This window comes from Boleophthalmus pectinirostris, unplaced genomic scaffold, assembly GCF_026225935.1.
Source record: "Boleophthalmus pectinirostris isolate CB_2022bp ecotype Guang Dong unplaced genomic scaffold, ASM2622593v1 HiC_scaffold_8, whole genome shotgun sequence".
NCBI lineage: Eukaryota > Metazoa > Chordata > Actinopteri > Gobiiformes > Gobiidae > Boleophthalmus > Boleophthalmus pectinirostris.
The window spans coordinates 22211474-22235793 of record NW_026571515.1 but is presented as its reverse complement, the minus strand read 5'-3'; the positions used below and the strand labels follow the sequence as shown (position 1 = coordinate 22235793).

Genomic DNA, 24320 nt, shown 5'->3' with positions numbered 1-24320 from the left:
GTCTTATCATTTGTTGTTACATAAAGTTCATTTCAGCTTTGTCTTATCTCCTTGTTCACATTTTACTTTCCTAGAATGTTTATGGCTATACAGTTATTACCAAGGTTCATAATGGTGACTTTGTAAGTGAGAACACACAGTACCCTGACTTCTAGTAAAAATAAGACAAACACTATTATACAGTATGTCTTGCTGTCAAATATTTTTTATTTTATACTATTATTATTATCTACAAACAAACACATTTCAAAATATTACTTATATTACATATAAGTCCTACAAAACTTGCAATCAGACAAATGGAAGAAGAAAAAGTACAGATATCAAAGTAAAAATGTACTTAAACACTAAAAAGTTAAATTGTTTTGTGCATATTTTGAGGTCTAAGGCTTCAAATGTAGTGACTGAAGTGAGCAATTTAATTAATCTGTTTCTCTTTGTATATTTTTATTTGCTCAAGCTGCAAATGTGTTAAAAACAAACCACTCAGGCTTTTCAGCAGGTCTCATACCATAATAAATATACTTTTCAGTCCAGTTCAAAAATGTAGTGGAGTAGAAAGTATAAATACCTTCTTTCAAATGTAGTAAAAACTAAAAGTAAAAATTACAGATGCCTAAAATTTTTACTTAATTATAGTGTTTTACTCCTTTGATTTTGTTATGCTCCACCACTGCATAGGAATGTGTAGATGTGACAATTTTAATGGTGTCTATGTAAAATGTACAGCCACTGATTTTGTTATTTTGTTTTCATTTTGTTTAAACAGCAAGCCATTTCTGACTGAATCCTGTCTCTTCCTGTCAATTGAGGCCAGTAAATACAATAAAAATAAAATCATTCTATAACAAATATGTATGTATGCATTTAAAATATGTTTAAATTAAGCAAAACAAAAGTGTAAAACAACAACAGGGCTATCTACAACCTTTTGCAAAATGATATGATATAAACACAAAAAAAAGATGCTACATTGATTCTATTGGAGACATACAGAAAGTAATTTAATGCAATGGTGATCTTTATCCGTACAAACACAAATCTGTTTATGTACAGTTTTTCCATATATTCGTTATTTCATTATATTCAACCATGGCGTCTGTACTCAAGCTTATACAGGTGATCTTTATGGCTGTAATAGATGGACATTTCTCAAACAAAATAAAACAATTCAAATGTGTTTATGATACAGGCTATTATCAAATACAGATACTAGATGTTTGTTGCTTTATTACTGATTTCAGACAAAGACAGTATTGTGTTCTGCTGTGTAATGAGTGTACCGCTAATCAGTGCAATTATTTGTTAATTTATTTCATGTGTTTTTTATTAGTATGGATGTGATAAGGTGTTTCTATTTTTATTTTTTTATTTTTCATTTTTACTGCTGCAGTTTCTATCAAAGTTTCACTGTACGAGAACATTTTATCTACTGTAATATCTGACATTATTCTGGCTGATCGTAATATTTTATGTGATGTTATTGACAAAAACAAAAACAAAACTGCAGCCATTGCCATGACATCGCCATATAAAAGGGTAATCAAATGCTTAACTGCTGTGAGTAGCATGTAGGGACTAGCTTAATTTAAAACATAGAAATAATTGAGACATTTACAGACAGTGAACAAGCTTTTCTTATTCACAAGTGAGCCATTTTGTAGCCGTGGTATAAGAGATAAACAGCATAGAGCCGTGAGTTATGCAGTTTTAATGCACTCCACTTCACTTCAGAGACATGTTAAATGTAACCAAAGAGAGTAAAATATTATATCTAAATAAATCAGAAGAAAAAATTTACAACTATCTAGTTAATTATTCAGACTAACTGCTTAATAATAATGACAATAACTAGCCTTTTCATTAAGACACACAAAAGTGCATGTAGTGTAGCCTCTTCAATGCTCTATTGTTTTGCTGTTTATGAGTAGATTGTTATGACCTCTCTCCCTCCTCCTCGAACTAGTAGGACTCGATTTAGACCTTCAGTGAGCACTTCTAGAAACTCCATATCTGAGAACAAGAATGAAGGAAAGGTTGAGATGTAACTTGAATTAATTTGGAATGTTCTGTTCAGTGATAAGAGGTGATTTAGTGATAAATAAACATAGAAACCCTATACCTCAAGACATTTCAATACATTTTGATACCGTGGTTGAAGTGAAAATACTGCTTTTAAAAAAATTTTTTTTACTTGAATTCACAAAGGATACAGTTTTCTTCCCCGATGCGGTTCCTGGGAGGCCCTGGCATGTTGAGCAGGACCAGTTTGGCCTCCTTGGACTTCTTACTGATGACTTCATTCAGTCTCAGGGCCGTGTGCATGCGCCTCACATCTGTCTGGTTCCTTTAAGAGGAGAGAGAAAATAGTTTAATTTGTAAAGACATGTGGGACACAAAATGTTGCACAATATGTAACAAGTGTACTTACAAGTGTTCCCACTCTCTGCAGCAAGGTCAAGACAAAAATATGCTGATTATCAATGGGAGGACTAGTTACATTAAAGTCTTTGCTTAATGTGAATTATTATTATTTAGACCTTAAAGGGTTGATATCACGCCATTTTTTTCCTCATTAAAAACATATCTGGACTTGTGTTTTGTTTAACACACAAACCCTGCATATTTAGGCTGAGTTCTTGGCCCAAACAGAAAACACTCTTTTCCACCTTGCAATGTGTAAACAAAAGGTAAAAGGTAGCTGTTAACTTAACAAAACCACCACTATATGAACAGAACAGAATATTTTGAGCTTTGGAGATATAGACAGACTAATAATAGGGTTACTCAGACATGTGTGTAAAATTCCTCAGTTGTCCAGGTAGACTTTTCTCAGATTTTACTCAGACATGTGGGAATGAAACAAAACACAACTCCAGGTATGTTTTTGAGGAGGTAACAGCATTATAACAAGGCTTAAAACTCACTTTGCATGATATAGGACCTTTATAGAACACAAAGTCTAGTTTTTATTGCACTAATAAAAATCCAGCTTTGAATTTTATGTGCCCCCAGCTGTTCCCATTTCTTTTGCCGCTCTGTTGGTTGTCTGAAGCTAATTAATGAAAATATCTTCTTTGTATAGTTAAAATTTGTTCCTATTTTCAGATTTACGAAACTAGTCACACTGTTTAAGTCCAAAGTTTTGTTTGTCACATGCAAATACAAGTTTTATCACATCATCCAAGCACAAATATTTACAACTGAGATCCAAATGACAGTGCACTCACGGTTTCATGTTGAAGTTGTCTTTGCCTCCCTCTGTGACCATGTTTGGACTGCTCTCTTGTGCTTTCCCATCAGTCCAGGTACCAGTGCCCCCTGCTGGTGAACTGAGGGAAGTGGGGCTTGCGGGTGTAGATGTTTTTTTGCTGTTTTTACGGTTGGGGACAGCTGCAGACTGGTAAGAAAAAGAACAGGGCATTTGTAATAGTAATGAATTATGGTTATATTGAGTGTTTGTCCTCTGATCCAATGGTTGGCGGTTCAAATCCCACTCTTGACATAAACATCATTGGTAGAGCAGTCAAATCCACTGACCCACAGGTGCAATTCCAGCACTGACAGAAAAAAATGCTGTCGTTGTGTTCTTGGGCAAGACACTTCCCAAGATAAGCACCTCGCCCCTAGTGTCTGCATACACTGGTGTATGAATGTGTGTGTGAATGGGTGAATTCCTTGATGTAAAGCACTTTGAGTGCCTTAAAGGTGGAAAAGTGCTATATAAAAATATGACCATTTACCATTTACCATTTATGTAGAGTAGTCTTAACTGTACCTCCTCCTCTGTGACTGTAGATGACTCGTCTGTGCTGCGTTGGGAGCGAAAGGCTGATGCACTTTTGCGCCTTATGGATCCACGGGATGAGTCTGTGATGCTCTGGATCTAAACACAAAATATGATAGGCCTATTATATCATAAAGATCTGGGCAAGAATTGCAAATTATGATAAAAAGAGCAACATGTTTCATTTTCCTCAAAGACAGACTGTAAAATCACATTTTTATAAAAATGATAAATAAAAAATTCTGTAAAGCACTTTTCAAAACAGTTACAAATTGCTTTACAGTGCCAAAATATACAGACACCCCATAATAAAACAGATAATACAAAGCAATAATACACATAACACGTTTAACGCAATAAATACAATGAATTAATCAATCAAGCAATTTAAAAAAAATGCTACAGGATACGATCAACCAAATTGTTTTTAAGTTAGTTTTAACTTTTACTGCATGTCTGGACAAATGTGTATGTGGTTTACCTCTCTCTCCATCTCAGTCTTTGTCAGTTGCATCTGTTTCAGGATTTGTGAACGCTGCTCCATTATCAGAGTCTTCTCATAAGTGTAGGCTGAGATGTCACTGTCAAGCTAAAAAAAAAAACAATTTCTTATTTTTCATCACATGCTCAAAATAGCTTCAAATGTTAAAGTAGTTTAAACTTTCACCATCTCCACCACTTCGACCATGGCGTCTATTCGGAGGTGATAGAGGAATGTGATGAGATCTTTCTTCATCTGGATGCTGTTGTCATCCAACTGAGCAACAGTGAAAATGCGCATTTTACACTTCCTCCACACCTGTAGCATATCAGAAGCACACAAGGTAAACAAGGATCTGACTCATTCCAAATATTTTGTTATTTTGCATTATTATTAATTTAATCTTTATTAAGGACAAAAGTGAAGACACATGATCCATAGTTAAGATAATTAAAAGAAATAGTATGAAAAATGTAAATACAATACCCCCCCTCCAAATACCAAAATAATCAACACTGTCTTATATATGACCTAATCAGAGGTGGAAGAAGTAATTGATGTTGTTACTTAAGTAAAGTTAAAGTATAGATACACATGAAGAAGTAAAAATATTAAAGTACCTGTTTAGAAATGTACTTAAAGAGTAAAAAGCAAAAGTATTTTGAAGTAATAAAGCTTCAAATTTTGTGATTTTGATAAAGATCTGAGCTGAATTTAGTTTGACAGAAACAACTTAATCAATAAGTATATTTTTATTATTATATTTTTTGTTTGCTAAATTTCTGAACATATTAAAAATAAATCCTCAGCCTTTTCAGCTTGTCTCAGACAATAACAAAAAATGCTTTTTCTTTTGAGTCCTGATGAAAAATGTAGCGGAGTAGAAAGTATTGATACATGTTCTCAAATACATTGAATTAAAGGTAAACATTATATACTTTAAAAAGTACTTAAGTAAAGTACAGATACCTAAAATGTTTAAGTATTTTACTACTTTTACTTTGTTACTTTCCACCACTGGACCTAACAGACAAAGTTTAATGGTGGTTCCTACCTTATGCTGTCTTAATAGAAAGGGCAGGAGCATCAGCATCCCTCCATCGTGAACAATCCACCACACATCGATGTGGCCCTCAGTAAAACGTTCTCCATTTGAGGGATAACTTGAGATGTTTTTAGGAACCAACAGAGCCAGGCTGGAAATTGTTGTTTCCCGTACCACCTCTGCAGAGGATAAATCCAAGGTTAATACAAACTATATGTGTCTCTAAGAATCTTTTGACTCATAGTAATTTAAAGCAAGGTTAGAATATTTGTAATTATTTTAAGCCAGTGAAATCCTTAAAAGGTGCACTGAGTAACTTGTCTGCTGGAGGGTCCATCACCTGCTTTGAGATGCATCTAGAATGTTCCACAGTATGGCCATAATAAGCTATACATTTTTTTCTATATTGTATTTTTGAGCAATAAATAACACCTGCAGTTAAATAAATACAGACTGATTAGTTTAATACCAAATTATGGACAATTTAAACCATAGCATTAACATCGCCATGCAGACAAACAGGTTGTGGACCACCCCAAGAAATGTTACACAGTGCACCTTTAACACATAACTGCTCACCTACACCTTTATTTTGTAGATTTTGTCTGTTTTAAATATTCTGAGTGTCTGGATCCGTGGATGTGGAGTTTGTGAAATGAAAAATTACTTACCAATAAAGTTTCTGAATTGTTGGTTGTATTGTGGCTGTTTCCAGTTATGAGGCCAGCTGACCATCACTGTGTTATGTTTAAGGCCTCCAAGACCCCCGACCTGGATCAGGTGGGAGGTACCATCTCTCAGACTGGAAGAGACCACCACCTGAGAGAAGCCCTTCACCTTCTCTGTCTCCATCAGCTTTCTTAAGGCCTGGACACACACAATAATGTACAACATAACAATATCACTCTCAAAGAATCATATAATCAATATTTGTGCCATATATTAACAGCTGGTCATTATTTTGAATTTATTATTACCATTTATACTTTTGCTCTTTGTTATTATTTGTTGTGATGTATGAGCTACTGTGTCCAAATAATTTCCCTTGTGACTCAATAAAGTTTAACTAAGTCCAAGTCTAAGTCTGTCTGAGTCAGTAAATATGAGTAAAACAGAGCAGACTGACCTGTTCTGCTCTCTGGGCCTCAATGTGGTTGTCCAGGAATGTGCCTTGAACAGAGGTGCCAACGATGGTGAGGCCTTTTCCTGCTTTGAGCTGATTGGTCAGAGAGAGGAGACGAGGCTGCTCCACATTCTGCTCAGAGTCCAAACTCACCAAGACCAGAAGCTGAGGCCTGACAAAAAAAAGAGCATGTTAGCCTACAAAGTGTTATTACATACAGTTGTGTTAAGTGCCTATTGTCTAGTTTAGACCCGACCCTTTCATCTTATTCAGGATTGATTTCATAGTGACAGAAAGAACACACAGAGCTTGATGTAGATATAAAGTGCCCAGACCTCCAGTTCTTGGTGTGTGGTGGGCCTTCCTCAAGTCTCATCAGAGCAAATCGAGCGGCACTGAGAGATATGCCGCGTATTCCATCACCCCACTCCTTCTCAGCTCTGTGAAAAAACAAACAATGTTCCACAAATGACCTTTCTACAATAAACATGATAATAACCAACACTGTACTCACCCACAGAACTCAATGTATTTGTAAATGCAGGTGGCAATGCCCATGGCTACTATGGCATAATACCAGGAACACATGAACATCAGAGACAGACAGAGGCTCATACCCAAGAAAGACAAAGTCCTGGGAGACAATTACAAGACTATTACTTTTAATACTCAGTTACGCAGCGCTAATGTTGTATATTAAGTACATTTGTTTTAAGTCAATTTTATATGCACCTATTTGTTTAAAAATAGATTTTGTATTAAGTCCTCAAAAAGTTTTTGTGAAAATTATCGTTCCGCTATGAGTTTTTCTGTAGATAAAAAAGATATAAAAGTTCACGCTAAAAGTTAAAAAATTTTATCAAATTCACATTTTCCCATGAAGTTTCCAAGTCCAAGGTTTTATCGCATCGCATACTATAAATGTAACATTTGCTTGGTTTGCATGATCTCACCAGTGATAAAACTTGAAGCGGGGCCTCCAGTTTGGAGTTCTCAGTAAGGTTTGTAGGGCACAGGCCAGATTCACAAACATGTAGCACATCAAGAAAAACCTTACAAACAGAGAAGACGTTATGGACATACAACTATTAAATCCACACAAATATTGCTTATTGTTCTCACATAGAGAGAATGGGAGCGACTGAATCCAGAGAGGCGATGAGGATGCCAATCTCACAAATACTGGTAGTGAGCAGGAGGGCCCAGGTTGGCTCACCGTTTGCTTTGCCATGTCCAAACACCTGGTGCAAAACCAGGAACATGCATTTCTAATACACGTGATACAAAGGCTTCCAAAAAAAATCCTCAGACTGTCTGCACTTTTAGTCTGATCAGATCTTGAATATTATGCTAAACATTTACTTCTGAGAATATTCCTCATGCAAGCTATAATTTTCTAGATAAAACTTTAGACATTTGATATTGCAAAAACATTAATACAATAATAGATTTTTTGAATAGCCAAACTCACTCTGAGAAAAGGAATGATTCCGTCTCGAGAAATGGCCTGTAGGAGGCGTGGAGCCCCAGTCAAACTCTGCAGACCTGCTCCACAAGTGGAAAAAAATGACCCAAACACAATCACCCATGGTGACGGCCATGCCAGAGTACCAATGACCAGGTTACCGTTCACTCCTTCACCAAATCTATGGACAAGCGCCAGGATTAGTCAACTGCCAAGATGCACCAAGTGTTTTATTTCATATATTTAAATGACCAACTTGTCTCTCAGGACTACTCCCTCTATACAAGCTCCAAACAGCACCACACAAGACATATCTGAGGTAAAAATGTTAAATCTTTTAACACATTACCCGTGCCCATGATTCATGATATAAATATAATGTAGTACACATTCTTGGGTGGAGATGCCAAGGATACACACTGTAGATGTTGTGGTGATGGCTGCAATTGTACCAATAGGGATTGATTTTTGAGCATCCTTCAAGTCTCCTGACCTATTTGATCCTGCCATTATGCCTAAAACAAAGATAAAGAGTATACAGTCTCATTCTAAATTCTGCAAGGTTAGTATGACATGGTTATTGTTCTCACCTGTTACAGAGGGAAAGTAAATCCCCACCAAAAGTGTAAAAAAGCTGGTAATGTCTGCGAGCACATATCGTCCTGAATTAGTGGTCGGAGTGTCTGGGTCTTGTTCTGACAAAACATTTTTCTTCTCCAACATCATGCCCTTTTCAAGATAGTTACTAAAAAGATTTTCTGAAATAGACAGAATAGATGAGTGATATAGATACAGTTTATTGGTTCTTAAGGGGCAGATTTAAAGGTCCTATATTATACAATATTGACACTTGTGAGCTCTAAGCCCCGTTGTTATCTCCTCAAAAACACACCAGGATTTGTGTTTTGTTTCATTCACACATGTTTAAGTGATCCTTTATGATGAGTCTATCTACATTTATAAAGCTCAACCATGCTCTTTTCCACCTTGTCAAGAACAGGTAGTTTTGAAGTATAGATTTAGAGCATTTAGTAGAGACTTTAGAGTAGAGTATTCAGTAGTGACTGGAAATTTCAGGGCTGAAATGATCCAGATGTTTCTAGTGAAGGTGACTTGGGTTTAAAAACACAGTGGAGCACTTCCTGTATTACCACGTGACATGGCAAGGTGGAAAAAAGTGTTTTCTGTTTGAGAGAAGAACTCACCCTATACATGCAGGGTTTGCGAGTTAAACATGTGAATGAAACAAAACACAACTCCATGTGTGATTGTGAGAAGGAAACAACTTTATAACAGATCAGAAAATGACATAATATAGGCCATTTAAATGCTTGCTTGTACCTGACAGGATGCCACTAGTCACTCCCGGGATGCCTTGAATTTCTGTGACATTGTTGTTATTGAAATATTCATCACATGTGGCATTGAGAACGTCAGAATCGCAAAAGGACAGCCACAGTTTGGTGGTGATTGTCTCATTGTCTATTTCAATTGCCTTTGCACAAACGTCATAACTTTTGGAGAGAAGCGTGCGGTTTCCCAGAAGACACACACTGCAAGAACAGAAAAAAATGAATAAAATGTAGTAAATAGTTCAAGTTCTTTTTCCATTTTTAAATAGTATGGCAAAATATTATAGATCTGGGTACTTACGGGAACAGTGGAGGTTCTATGATTGTATTGATAACTCCAGCATAGACAGCCAAAATGGACAGAATCACACAAGCGAGGAAAACCAGTGCCAGTTTATTCACGTATTTGACCCCCACAAATACCACCAGTGACATGAAGCTCAGGACGATGGTGCCATAGACCCTCATGTTGTTGAGGAGTGCCATCTCTGCCTCTGCTCCCTCCAGGCCCTCCATCTTAAAGATAGCAGCTTGAGGAACTATGTAAATCTGCAGGAGAAAAGTGTTTTTACAGAATTACAGAAATTACTGTTACTGAAATGCAAGCTGACAATGAAATTCTATGTCTGAGGAAATGCACTGAAGTCTTAAGTCATGTCAGTAATGCTGTCAGTACTAGAACAGTTATTACCAACTACGTCACTGTCCATAGATCCCTTAGCAAAAACAATACAAAAAGCAAACTGAAAAGCAACTGCACGTATAACTTTATAATGTCAGAATGTACACTAAGTTTAGTGTTTTGCATCTTGCTAACTGAAAATTCTCTGAGATATGACAACACATTTCTGATCTCTATAATACAGTTGAACCTATATACTGTATAAAGAAGTGAAATAAGGGAGAGTGATGTCACCCAGCGTATGGCTCCAGTCAAATGAACCTCACAAATTCCAGTTCCATATTAGGAATAGGAATTTATTTACAAAATGGTAAAATAAAATGACAAGGCTCACTGCTGCAGTTACAGAGAGAGTCAAGGTGAAGTCAACTGGAAATTACTTGATGGAGCCAGAAGCGTCACCCTTGCTCATTTCCTAATTGGAATTTGGCAGCTAGTGGGTTAGCTATGTCCATTTATATACAGTTTATGGTTGTGACCCACACAAATTGTATTATACATTTTAATTTAAAAGTCCATATTTCATATTTTCTTACCAGTAATATTTCTATACAGCCCAGTATGTACATGGCACCTGCAAATGTGGTCCCCAGATAAAAGCAGATCCCAACTGCTCCTCCAAACTCCGGGCCAAGAGAACGTGATATCATGTAGTAAGAACCTCCAGCTGAAAAACAAACATTAGTTTATTTTAAAAAAAATTTAAAAAAGTCTTCTTACAACAGTATACTTTTGAATGACTCACTCACCTGGGACAACTCCATTAGTGGCAATTGCACTCATGGAAATGGCTGTCAGCATGGTCTGGGGTTAAACAAACAGGGCAGGGTTGGAGACAGCAGGTGGAAATGTCACATAGGAAACAGTGAGGTCTTAAACAAGTAAAATTAGAGAACACAAAACCCCCAGTAGACCAGTGGTATGGTTTAGATTAGACTTGACAAACAACAAAAGTGTTTGGATAGAGGGAGGTTTGGTATTTGAGAGGAACCTTTTTATGTTAGTTTTGTGAGGTCATACGTTAAAAGGTTTTATTATGTTTGTTTTTTGACTTTATGAAAAAAAAAAGACAAAAATATGTAATGTAACTACTGAAGTAACTGGAAAATGTTTCAACAATAGCAGTAAATATCACAAAGTATAATGCAGGGGTGCCCATGGACAATTTGGCCTGTGAGGGGTTTTTGAGATTTTAAGAAGAATCTATTTTGATTCAATTTTGTATTGAAAAAACAGTCAGGAGATGGGAGGCCAATCCTGCCTATTTCCTAACATTTCTTATCAGTAGAACATTTTATTTGCAAATTGTAATAAGGGTAGGCCTGCAAATGCACATTGATTTTGGCCTGCCATGGAAGAAAACTTCTTCATCTCTGGTATAATATTCACATTTTCGATCTACTATGGCTAATGGAGGGCTGGTCTGTGCCTGCTTACTTTTAAACATTTTTTCAAATTGAATTTTGAATAAAAATACATTTAATAGTATCAGTAGTATCTATCTATTTATTATAGATAAATGGCTGATGAGGGACTGGCGTGAATGCTGTAAATTCATAATCAGTGAAAATCTGTGTGACCAGATTGTCAGAGAGGTGTTTTCGGGATAAAGGCCTTCATCTGGGATTTACCATGTCACCTCTGTGCATCTGTGCAAAGCAAATTAAATGGCAACACTCTATACTGTAACAGGCTGTAGCTAATTGAAATGAAATATGTTTATTTTTGTTAGTTATACACTGCCTTTTTTTTATTTGGCAGATGTTATCAAGCATCTGCTAAATAAAAAAGAGCACTGGGTACATTGTATTCTGAGAAAATCTGAATAATCAGATAAGTCAATAATTATATCTGCTTTTTGGTGTGTGTTTATGTGACTAAAAGAATCAAACACATTGTATAGTTGTGTTTGGAAGACAAAGTACAAATAACTTTTAAAGCTGTGCTATGTTTCTATGGATAAGTCATTGCTCTGCCTGGAATGTTCCACAGTATGACATTAAATAGCTCTAAATTAAATTACACTTTGGTTTACTGCTCAGAAATACCTATAAAAACAGGCATTCTAGCTGTGAGCGGAAAAGTTGCACAATGCACCTTTAAAATAACTGTTAATTAACTTTCACATTATCTCTTTCATTTTTGTCTTTATCACATTAATTTGTTTGCATAATTTTCTTTGTCAAAACCTACACAGGCGTGAATAATCAGGAGGAAATCAGATTACTAACATCAGATCTTAATCTGATTAACTCCAGAAATTTGATAAACATTTTCACTGTGCATTTTAACAAAGCCATAATACCACAAATATGACAAACTGACCGTTGAGCAGCATAAAGACGATGATGAAAGAACCCAAAACTCCACCGATTCCTACCATCCAAGTCATTCTTAAGAACAGGATGACCCCAAATATGTTCTGGATACAGGGCAAGTACACGCCCATCAGAGTGCCCAACTGTGGAGCCTGAAGGAACACAACACAGCATTATTATAGCACATAATTTTAAGATATCCGCATTCTCTTTTCTCTCATCAATGTCATGTCCTCTTTCAATACAATTCAATTCAATACAATAATGTCTCTAACTTACTATAATTAAAGTGCTTATATTTTCTGATCTGTTATGTAGTTTCCACATCAAAAATCTACCAGGACAGGAATTGTGTTTTGTTTTATTACCCATGTTTAACACACAAATCCTACATATTCAGGTGTAGAGTTTTTCTATTAAACTGACAACACTCTGTGCCACCTTGTGATTTTATGTGGTCATACAGGAAGTGCTCCTCTGTGTTTTTCTCCATACACCTTTACTAGGCTTTCTTACTCCATAAATCTCTACTGAACTTAAGGTAAAAGGTAGCTGTTAAGTTGAAAACTACCACTTCATGACATCACAAAATGGAACAGAGCATTTCAATATACCAGGTATGTTTTAATGAGGTAGCAGCATTATAATATGATTTAAAGATCACGAGTCAATGTACTGTAATATAGGACCTTTAATGACTGACCTTAACAGGCTGTTTGGTGGCCCGTGGAGCTTCCTCATTGTTCTCAGCCTCCTCGTGCTCCTTGCTGCCTGTTGGTAAGTTTGAGTAATTGGCAAGACTAGACAGCAGAGAGGACACCATCGGACTGGTATCCATTTCCTCCTGCCATTAACCAACCGAGACAAACATTGAAATAAAGAACTTTACTTAGTTTGTAGTTACTAGTTACTACTACAAACCTCAAACAAAGCCATGTTCTTGCCATCATAGTGTTGGCTTTTCTCCCCGTCACTGTTGATGAACGGACTGGTTTCTTTCGGGATCCCATCACCTAAAATGTAAAGTATATTTCTAGGAGTTATAGATTGCATTAAAACAATGGCAACATGTCTTTTTTAACTCATACACATTATTGCTACTTGCTGCAGAAAAAAAGGAAAACACCGCTTATATCAAATATTCCTCTTACATCTTCCAATTTCACACCAGACAATTTGGGTGTAAAATGTTTGATTTGATTGATACAGTATACTTAATAGGAAGATCATGCTGCAGATCTAACAGTACATTGCACTGATGCATAGTTTGATCTCTCCAGTTTCTTCTTATCCTTTTGAATCCCAAAATCATGCACAATGTGCTATAATAACTGAAAAAATCATAGATTAAAGATTAACTGATACCAATCATATTACTGATTACCAATAAAAATCTCCCTAAGAGACAAAAGCAAGTCTTAGATAGACGATTTTTTAAAAATCAACTAAAAAAGGTTTAATTAAACCTTTCACAGTGAAATATTAAAGGTAAAATCCAATTATTAAAATTTATAATTCAATAGACTCAATAAAGTTCTGATCAAACCGAGGCACATTACCCTAACTGACCCCCATCTCAGAAACTCTGTCGTATGACACCCTTTGTTCCTCTAATTGTGTGTTCTGCTCCAAAGAGGCATGCAGCGCAGCTTGATAGTTTGATTTTAAGAAAAAATGAAAACAAGAGCTTTTCCCAACTGAGCATTCCATATATATATTAAATATGTAAAATATTATCCAATTGTAATACATCACAAAATTAAGCCCAATACAAGCTCCCCATAATACAAATTTTAAAACTATAAATTACCTATAAAAGACTTTATTTCTCCATGGGCTTTTGATCCCTGAACCCCTCTCCCTCACTGTGTACCTGCTGCATTATCACATACATCTCCATCAGAAACATGGATGTGACAGTTCTCTGCTGAGACTGCTATTGTGACATTAGGCTGTAAAAAATTAAATGTTATTGTTGTGATTGTTACTGAGGTATTATGTGAAGACCCTTTGGTAATTTATCATAGTTAAAAACATTTGTTAAAAGAGCACTGGTTGAAAGCAGTACTGAGTACCAATTTGCTTCTTTGATGTGGCATGGCTATTACAAAATGGACAGTTTATACCGGCTTTTAAAAGCTTAATAGGGCATGAGCTTTAAAGGATTAGTGGGCAGCTGCTGGAGGTCATGAATGAAGACTGAAATTAACTTTCTGTAAAAGAAAAAGTCATTATTTTCCACATAGCATCAATCATAAGATATGACACAATCATATTAGGGGTTCCCAAACTTTTCAGGAAGGGACTCTCAAAATAACCATGCAACTAACCTAGGACCCCCACCGCAAAACTGGTGCCTGTAATAATTCAAATTTACAACACAATCAGGCTTAACATTGTGTTAATCTGAAAGGTTTGTTGATTAATTTAACCTAATTTAATGTTTAATGCCACTTTTAAATTTTTTTGTTTTTGTTTTGTTTTTTATGCTCTTGCCCAAAGGCTTTATTTATAACAGTATTCTTACTTGAGTATAAGATTTGGTTACTCTTTCCACTGTGTAAGGCTACAAGTGACAAAACTTTATTGTTGACTATATGAAATTATTTGAACACTTGTGTTTCTTGCAGTGCATTAATTTTAATCTTTTGTCCTTCGTTTTTACTTAGGTCTATTGCTTTTCCCAAAATATCCCAGCTTTTCTACTTGCTTGAGTAATTTCTTGGAGTACTACTTTTATTTTGTACTTCTACTTGAGTAATATTATTTTCAAGTAATGTTACTCTAACTTGAGTACTATTTTTAGCTACTCTACCTACCTCTGCTGCAGGTCAGATCTGTGGATGCAGGTCAGATCTGTGGAGAGGCGAGCCTGCAAACTGTAAGTACTGCAAGCAGTTTACTGCCTACTGTCGCTTGAACCATGGAGACAAACAGGTAGAGCACCCGCCCGAAAAGGTGAAAAAAAAAAAAAAAAAAAAAAAAAAGCAGAAATAAGAGTGACCTTGATTAGAAGATGATCACCTCTATTCTCACAAACGCGTGTAGGCTGCAAGAAGTTGGCTATGCAGCTAAATTGTTAAAAGAAGTTTAGCAATGAAGAAGCACAGCGAAGTGCTAAAGCTAATGTGCAGCTAAGTACAGTGGGCTAGTTAGATACGTGACCCTGATAGCATCGTGGGCTGCAAGAGAACAAGAAGATTAAGATGCATGGTAGGATGTTTTTTTTTTTCTTGTAGCATTTTATGTTCTGTTGTTTTTTACTATTGATTTGAATGTAATTTATGTAAAGTGCGATAGCTAACCACTCCAGCCAAACTGCTGGTTTGAGAAAGGGAGTCTGTCTCAGACACAACCTACATTATTATTACGCACTCACTTCATGGAGACTTGCATCCCGTATGAGGACAAAATACAAAAACCAGGTCCCAGTTACTTAAACTGTTTATTTTTAGATCAGTAACGCGATTTAAAATATTGTTAGTGTTAATAGGTTAATGTTGTATGATTTAGGTCAGGAGTGTCCAAACTATGGCTCAGAGGCCAAATGCAACCCTCAGACCAAATTCTGTTGGCCCCTTAGGCCTCCTGCTGAATTGGCCCAAATGTAGGGTGACCAGATGTGGCTATTTACCCAGGACAATCCCAGTTTTGAGCCCTGTTTCCTCTGTCCCAGCAGATTTATCCCCAAACCAGTGATTTTTCCCAGTTTTATACAAGAAATGTCCCTGGTGTTCCTGCCAACATTGTTATTTGTTTGGGTAAAATACAGAAAAGATGATTAAAAATGACCAAAACACAAAGAAAATGTGACTAGACTGACTCACGTGTTAGTCATGAATGGGGCGAGTGCAGAACAGTTTTCCTTAATTACGCACTCGTTTCACAATTTTATTATTGCAAACCACCAATCCCAGTTTTTGATTTTGAAAATCTGGCCACCCTACCCAAATGATAATATACACTTTTTACAGTAGTTGTACCTCTACGATCTCAATAACAACAGTCCTTAAATTTTTGTACTATGCACCATTCTGAAAGGCTTGTAGTGATAATTGATAAGTGGCCTTCCAGTTCAAATATGTTTCAATATGCTCCCCTCCATGAAAAAAGTTTAGACATCCCTGATTTAGGTCAAGATTAGGCAAGTAATGACTTGAGGTTAGGCTCAGACTCCAGGAAATGAGTGAAGTCAATGTGTCTGTGTATCTGTGTGTGTTGGTGTGTATGTGTCTATGTGGGTGTCAGCCAGGCAGCAGGTTTGGCTCTTGAGAGTCTGAAATCAATTTACACTTTTTCAGCCAGCACTGGTCCGGTGGGAAGTGTGTGTTTAAAAAGTCTCATGTCAGGCTTAAACTCAGCTGAGAAAAGAAAACACTGTGACATCCAGTCAGCAATCCCCCAAAGGAAAACACAGAGCATTCATTTAATGGTTTGTGGTTATTGTGGGTTATTATCTTTACAATGTTTAGTTAATCCCATTCTTTAAAATGTAAAGGCTTTGACATGATGATTGTACAGAGAATAAACCCAAATAAGAGCAATTTGAAATGCTGCATTATGTAGTATTACACTCATGATATAAAGGCTTGCCTGTGCCGGTCAATAATTACATCACATTCAGTAAGAATGGAAGCAGTCTAATAAGACAAGGTGAAATGCAGTGTTGTCTTAAATGTCAGGACAGTAGAGTATACGGAGTACTGGGCTTCATGTGACTGAACAATAGAATAAAGTGACTTCACCATAAGTGTGTGAGTGCAACATAAAGAACATTATTACACAAGATGCCCTGGCCTCTTTAATCCAACTTAAACAGTGTGACCTCCTCACTCTTTATATGGATTATTTACTATTTCAAACACTCTTTTGAGCTGCTATTGAGATTTTGTTCAAGGGATTACACAAATCACTGATGTGGCTTAACTTGTGCAGCCTGCTCCGGTCACCTACAATCATGCAAGAGTTTAAACCGTGTGTATGACATGCTGGACTTGAACCATAGAGATTATAGATTATAGGTTGAAGTGCATTTAGCAAAACTTACAAAACTAATTTTTATTGCCGCATACCCGGTTGAAAAAAAAAAGAGGGAAGAAGTCATCATTCATCATTAATGATGGGCAATGTATCTGCAGACTATGGGCCAGATTTATTAATTGTGTTCACTGTTCTGCTCTCTGTGTACTTTTGTGCTGCTGCCTTGACCAGATTGTAATAAATGAGAACTGGTTTTCAATCAATCTAATTGGGTAAACAAAAATTAAATAAATGGAGACAAGCGGGTGACAAACCCTTCACCTGAAAACTTACACAAGCACCTTTAACTGTAAAAATATTTTATACTACTCAGTTGAATGTTATCCATATTGAACCCGTTAATGCTTTGTATTAACGTATGGGCAATCAGGAAAATTGATTCAAACACCAATGGATGAACCAGCAACATCTGGCCAGCAGATTAGTGCAAATTCAGCTGCCATGTGAGGATGAGTGGCATATGAATGTAAAGTAACAAAAAATATTGTAATAATTATGCCCAAGGCTGTGATTAATATTCTACAATGAATGTAAATATGAAAAGCCTATAGCTACATATTGAAGTAGTATTGAGTTTCAGTTCAAAGTACTGTCAAGAAAAAAAAAATCCTCTGGGAAAAAAAAAGATAATAATAAATAATAATAATAATAAATTGTAACATTAGATTGCTATAGGTCTGGACTGTGTGGCAGATCAAAATCCTCATATTGTGCAATCACTATTTCTGAAGCAATGTTTTTGTTATTATCAATAGAAATCAAAATGGCTTTATTAATTTCATATACTGGTCCATGTCTCTATGCTGAAGTGTGTGTGTGTGTGTGTGTGTTTTTTGTTGGCTTAATCAGTGACATTTATATGAGCTGTTTACCCTATCTGCAGCTGATCCAGATGTTATAGCTGACTAGCAGTTCAGTTTAAACCCACTGACTTCAAAGTGTGATAAGTGGCTTCATGCCTTTATGGGGTGTGTTAAATGTGGACTGTGAAGATCATAATCCTAAAAAAAAATACATGATTGTGGTTAGTCACAATAACCCAAAGGTAATATGTAATGTGGTTAGATGTTTAGAGTTCAAGTTTCATCTGGAACAGTCAGCGTTAACTTGTATGTCCTCTCCTGCTATGGCATTTATGATCTTTACTTTGATTTGTAGATAAAAATGTGTCTTACTGGTACAAAATTTCAGCCTTAACTTTTGCCAGTTCTTCACACAACTGTATAGACTAATCTACCATTTAAAAACTGACTGGAGAGACTAATCAGTGTTTGATTCACAGTTTTGTTTGAGGCCTAGCTGCCTGTTGGGCTGGTAATGAAGAGGATACTTATTCATGGACTACTAGTGCCTTAATTTGGTTAATATCTTACTTTGGATTGACTTACAAAGAAAGCAACTTTTTTGGCTTGTCATTTGCATAACAAATCAGCACAGTTAATAACATTTTGCTAGTAGACTTAAATTCATTCCTCTCCAGATTTCCCCTTTATAAATGTTTAAATTAATATTTTACACTAAAACTAGACTAAAGGATAGCACAGCACTCAGCTCTGGATCTGCGCGTGACTGGGGGAAGCCCTCATCTCAACCTCAGGCATGACTCTGAGCTGGGACAGACACATTTCCACAGAGAGGAAATGGAGTGTCTAGAGAATGACGGTTTACACTGAGGAGGTGAAGCAAGACCTACTTTACAATAGCATGTTAGCATGTGAAACAGATTGGCTCTCATTTGCTTCACATGTAAAGAAAGACATGCCATGCAGATTAGATCTCAACAAATAATCAAAATAGTATGCACATATTATTATTTGTGTTTATTGAAATAGCTATTAGATTTACCCATAAATAAAATGATAGAAAAATTGTAGTAAACTATTATTATTTTATTATTATTATTATTGTTATTATTATTTTTTTTACATTTGTCAAGCTATAGTTGCTTTTTGCCTTGGCTGAAATAATAAATGAAATACTTGCATCACAAATAATAACATTTGATTACTGTTAAAATTGTTCATACAGTTGTTTTCCAGCCCTGACAAGAAGCACATGGCTCCTGTCACTCAGTCACACATGCAACACACACCTCCTTCTGAGGTGGTGTGTTTCATCACTCACCCTGGATGTTGGGTCCCCCCTCTCCCTCCTCGCCATCTGTCTTGTTGTTCTGCATCCTCTCCCCTCCTCTTGCAGTGCACTATGGACACCAGTGTGGAACTGCTCTCTTCAGACCAGATCTCTTCTTCTTTTGCTTGGTGAAAAGCATCAGACAGGAATGCAACGGGTGATCCTGTCTCTGTAGTGTTGTGTAGTCTACAGAGGAGTATGCTGCACTCTCCCATGCACGCCCCTGTGTGTCTGTACGCGCACTTGCCCCCAGTCAGTTAAAGCCTGATGACTGCATTCATCATGTATTCAGAGGGTATTATCTGTTGGGTCCCTCCCCTCGTCCCTCACGCATGTTCATCATCGTCCATCTCATCAGCAGAGAGGGATTGACAATCATGTCAGCGCAGCCTTCTCAGATTAAGCATCTCTTTTGATGTTCTTTTCAAACCAAAGTCCATTTCATTTCAGTGCACTCATACTACCTTTTGTTATCATTGCCCCCTAAGTCTTTTTTTTATGTTCTACTCACTCCATTATCTGTCCCACCGCTCCAGGCTGTACTTTTATTATGCTGCATTCAAGCACATGCCTTCCATCGAGAATGTACACTGGTTAACCTTTACAACTAAGAGAATTTCCAAATACAGTTACTAGAAATTAATCATGTCACAATGTGTTGCTCACTAAACATTTAAAAATATATTACAAAATCATCTCTTTGTGCAGGTCCAAAGCCTGTAGTGTGATGGCTATGCAGGAGAGGGCATAAAACCTTTCAAAATCCATATGCAAATCACTGCACATCAGGAGGCCCATGATTTATTCTCGTGACCCCAGGTGGAGAAAGGGTACAAGGCTATAAAAGTTGACAATGATAATTGTCTTCCAGTTTGTGCAGATGAATTGTGAGGTGTGGAGTTGATGTTTTCACCAATGAAAGTATTATTAGAACTGTAACTTATTATTAGTGAATTAAGTAATATATTATAGTACACTATAGTATAGTATATCTAAATTGATCAGTATTATTATGGAGTCAAACCACTTACCCTCCTAAAAGAGTAAAATCACATAAGTTAAAATTGAGCTGTTTTTGAACCCTCTGGAGTATAAACAAAAGACCAGACTCAGATTTACTCATAGAAACCCTAGATTTATTCCTTCTTAGTTATTTTGTGGTATATAAGGAGTAGTACAGCTGCAAAGCTGTGCGTATATTAGACAAGAACAAGACAAGAACAGAATGGTATGAGCAATCATTGTCAACAGCCAGATGATAATAATATTTCTTATGATTAAAAATGTTCAAATAATGCATTTATTTATTTTAGCAAAATGCCTGAGACACTGTGCCTCCTCACTGTTCTGCTGCCAGAGTGAAATGTTTTCTGGTCTTGTGATTGGCAGGGGGCCTGAGAGGCATCTTCATCTGAGCCAAAGCGGCTTTAGCTCTTAACCCTGGTGCCCTCCCTGTCTGTGCCCTCCCTCCAGCTGCTGCTGCACATGTGTCTGTCCCAGTCTGTCAGTGCAGTCTCTGCAGTCTCTGCACTCATTCACACCTTCTGGTATCAGACCACACAGGTACATCTAAGACACAAAGCAAAATAACCCAAGACTCAAAATTCTCACTGTGAGAATGCAGAGGATTTACAGGCTTTTCATGGTCTCATTCTACAGATTAAGTCCATGGGGTGCCACTGTGAAAATCCACTGTTAAAATCCACATTGATCTGCTCTATTTCCCACCATATTTGGAAGGTACTGAGTTTTACCAAAGTAAGAGTAAGCTACTTTATTTTTTAGTAATGTACTCTCAGATTCAGATTTTTAGTGTGGAAAAAGGGCTCATCATAGTCTCTGTTCGATATATATTTTTTAAACTTTCTGTAAGTTGTCCCTTGCCTCTGATGAGTTAACTGAATTGGTCTGTATTTTGATCTGCTTCTAAAACACGTTAACCTTGTTAAACCTGTTAACATGTATTGCAGAGGACATGCCCTGTGATGGATTTGTTAAGTCAATTAAGTCGATGCTTTTTTTGCGACATGAGCAAACCAGAACTAAATGATAGTTTACAGCTTTCCATGTAGCTCTCTCACAGTTGGTAAAATACAATCTAAAATTGCACTCATTTAAATTTATCACAGCTAACATGGCATCCAATTAAACATCATGAACCACACATTTTATTTTATTTTGCCCTATAACCTCATAGTCATTTTAGAGGATTGTATCATTTAGTACTGCCTACTTACACTTGTCAGAAGAGCCATCCTAGCGGCTGACCAAGTGCTATATGCAGGTTTTCTTCAACTCCTTCAGGGCCATGCTTTGTCATTATTGGCAATGCTGTCCTGGGACGAGGAAGACTTACAACTGGTATGGGACTGAACAGAGCAGAGGGGAGGATCAACAAAAGACAGATGCTGTTTAACAAGGTTTTTTCAAATAGAACAGTTTAAGACCCAGATGACCTCCCCAAATAATACATTGCCCTCTTAGACCCTGCCTCAGAACTTGTGTTACGCTTCACCTTTTCAACTTTAGCCTTCAGTTGATACTCTCAAGTGATAGAGCCACATGTGGAGTGTTGTAATGTTGTCACTGCCAATTTGCTTGTGACTGACAAAAGCAAATTGTGATCTGTAAATTTTTTTGGTTTAGTTCTGGGATGGAGGACCATAGTGGGACAGCAGTCATTTAAATTTAGATTCAGTTAGAGTGTTTGTCCATGAACCTGTTGTGCCTAGTGCCATTGTGTCTTTTGGCAAGATACGACACACTGTGTGTGAAGTACCTGTGTTTAGTGGTAGTTGGCACAAATTGGCAGTCTTGCTTCTTTTAGTGTACCACAGAGCAGTTGTGGCTACAACAGCAACTTAGTCCCACTGAGTGTTGTAAAGAGCTATGGGTGCCTCGAAAGGCACTATATACTTTACTGATGTAAAACTATAGTGATTATTAAACACAGGTACTATTCCATTAGAACAATTATTTAAAAAAAATATGTAAACCTGAATACACTATAAAGCAAACCTAATATATCAATTTTAAGCATTTTATGTTTTTTCCCCTTCTTATTTACCCTCTCAGAGTTACATTTGGAGTGATTTTTACATGTCTAAGCAATATTTAAGTGTGTATATTAAATGTGTCATTAAATGTCAAGGTAACCTCAAAATGGGGTTTAATGCATGTAATTAAAAAAGCATACTTAAGGGTTGAAATGGGAAAGCGTTAGATATAGAAGTGAAATATTTAGGATAGGATTTTGTTCCATCTTGACTTTCACAACCCAAGCACGTCATAATGTCACCTTCAGCATAACACGCAAGATACTCCCAAAGAGCCACTTCACAAAAGTATAATATTTCATTTTTACACATACATTTTACACAGCATAATGTCATAATGTCACCTTCAGCATAACACGCAAGATACTCCCAAAGAGCCACTTCACAAAAGTATAATATTTCAATTTTACACATACATTTTACACAGCCATAGCTTTAAAGGTTTAGGATCCCCCTCTGGTTTGACCTTTCTTTGATCACTGGATTCCTACAAAATGTGCTGGAGGACATTCAAGTTGGTGGTCAGTGTATTGAGAAATCTGGATTTCCCATTTAAATATTGGGCCATTAAAGAAAACTGTAGCAAAAAATCTTTTGAAACCTGTCCAGTTCAGAGATGTGTCTTGACCATATAGGTATATAAAGGTATAAAAAGTAGTTCTTGTCTAGAAATTCTTGTAAAATGTTTATTGCAGTGTAGTACCATGTGTACCATTAACTGTTTAGAACCCTATAGTTTTCTTTTTGTTTCATTTAACTCATAATTCAACTCATAATTCAATTCAAGGCCCCCCAAAAAAAAAAAAAAAAAAAAGAAATCCAACATCTGGATATTTCTTTGATTATTTAGTAAATGAGAGGAGTGTATATACTGTATAGAGATAAAACAGATGCATTTTTAAAAATACAACCCAAAGTTCTCATAATATTTTATTTCACACAGTTGGATACACACAGCTGGACATTTAAAAGCACAGGCCATGTCAATAAATAATGTTCTGCTTCATGAACTAACAGTTCATGAAGTGAGTAAATAAATTAATACAAAGAAGAAAAAAAAACTTATTATTTGGAGTGGATTTCAAAGCAGAATAGAGACTGTGTCTGAGCTGCAGGAATATATAAAAGTCTTGATTTGGCAGCTTCTAATCCTCCTTGAAATGCTCAAATTCTGCCATGTAACCATTCTGGTAGAGACCTCCAAGATGGCAAAATCCAGCCTCCCAGCCTCCGCCCACTGTAGCCAACAGATTGGTTTCTTTGCTATAGTGATTTTAGAATTGAACCTGCTGTTAAAGTATGATTGTTTAAGTAGTGGGGTTGGAAGACTAAGGGGCAACATGAGATGAACATTTCATTTTGGTTATTTAAGAGGAGTTTATTATTTTGGATCACTGATTCTAGGCTAAGTTGCATGATTTCCTCAAGATAAATTTAATTCCCAGATAGGTCATGCTATTTGGTACCCATCGAAATGGCCATTGAATATTGGACATATTAACTGATATTGCTGAGATTGGCATTACCTCTGATTTAGACCAGTTGATTTTGTAACCAGAAATTTTTGAAAAATTATTAATCAGTTAAATTATAACAGAGATAGTAGCAATGGTATTGTGTGAGACTATAAGATCATCAGTACAGAGGAATAGGTATGTTGCTCTTGACCAGCATGTACCCTTTTAATGTTTGGATTGCTTCTAATCGCAATGTAAGGGGAGAGAGCGGGCAGCACTGTTTTGTCCCTCTGAACAGGCAGAAGTGGGGAGAAATGATCCCGCTGCTGTAAAAACGGAAGCAGTAATATTAAATATAATATTAAAAGTAAATTAATCCAA

At 36.4% G+C, this 24320-nt stretch overlaps 1 protein-coding gene across 1 annotated transcript; it reads right to left on the bottom strand.

Annotated features, from left to right (window-relative positions):
* Positions 1-395: 395 nt before the first annotated feature.
* slc12a5b (solute carrier family 12 member 5b) lies at positions 396-19472 on the bottom strand. Its single transcript, XM_020922484.2, is given in 26 exon segments — positions 396-2013; positions 2214-2347; positions 3231-3400; positions 3779-3886; positions 4269-4376; positions 4455-4586; positions 5323-5492; positions 5985-6180; positions 6440-6608; positions 6772-6876; positions 6951-7070; positions 7390-7488; positions 7559-7677; positions 7908-8082; positions 8158-8215; positions 8318-8416; positions 8492-8659; positions 9243-9454; positions 9555-9802; positions 10472-10602; positions 10685-10739; positions 12261-12273; positions 12275-12405; positions 12957-13097; positions 13175-13266; positions 19418-19472. Coding segments are annotated over 26 exon segments (3300 nt in total). The 3' UTR covers positions 396-1921.
* Positions 19473-24320: the final 4848 nt, after the last annotated feature.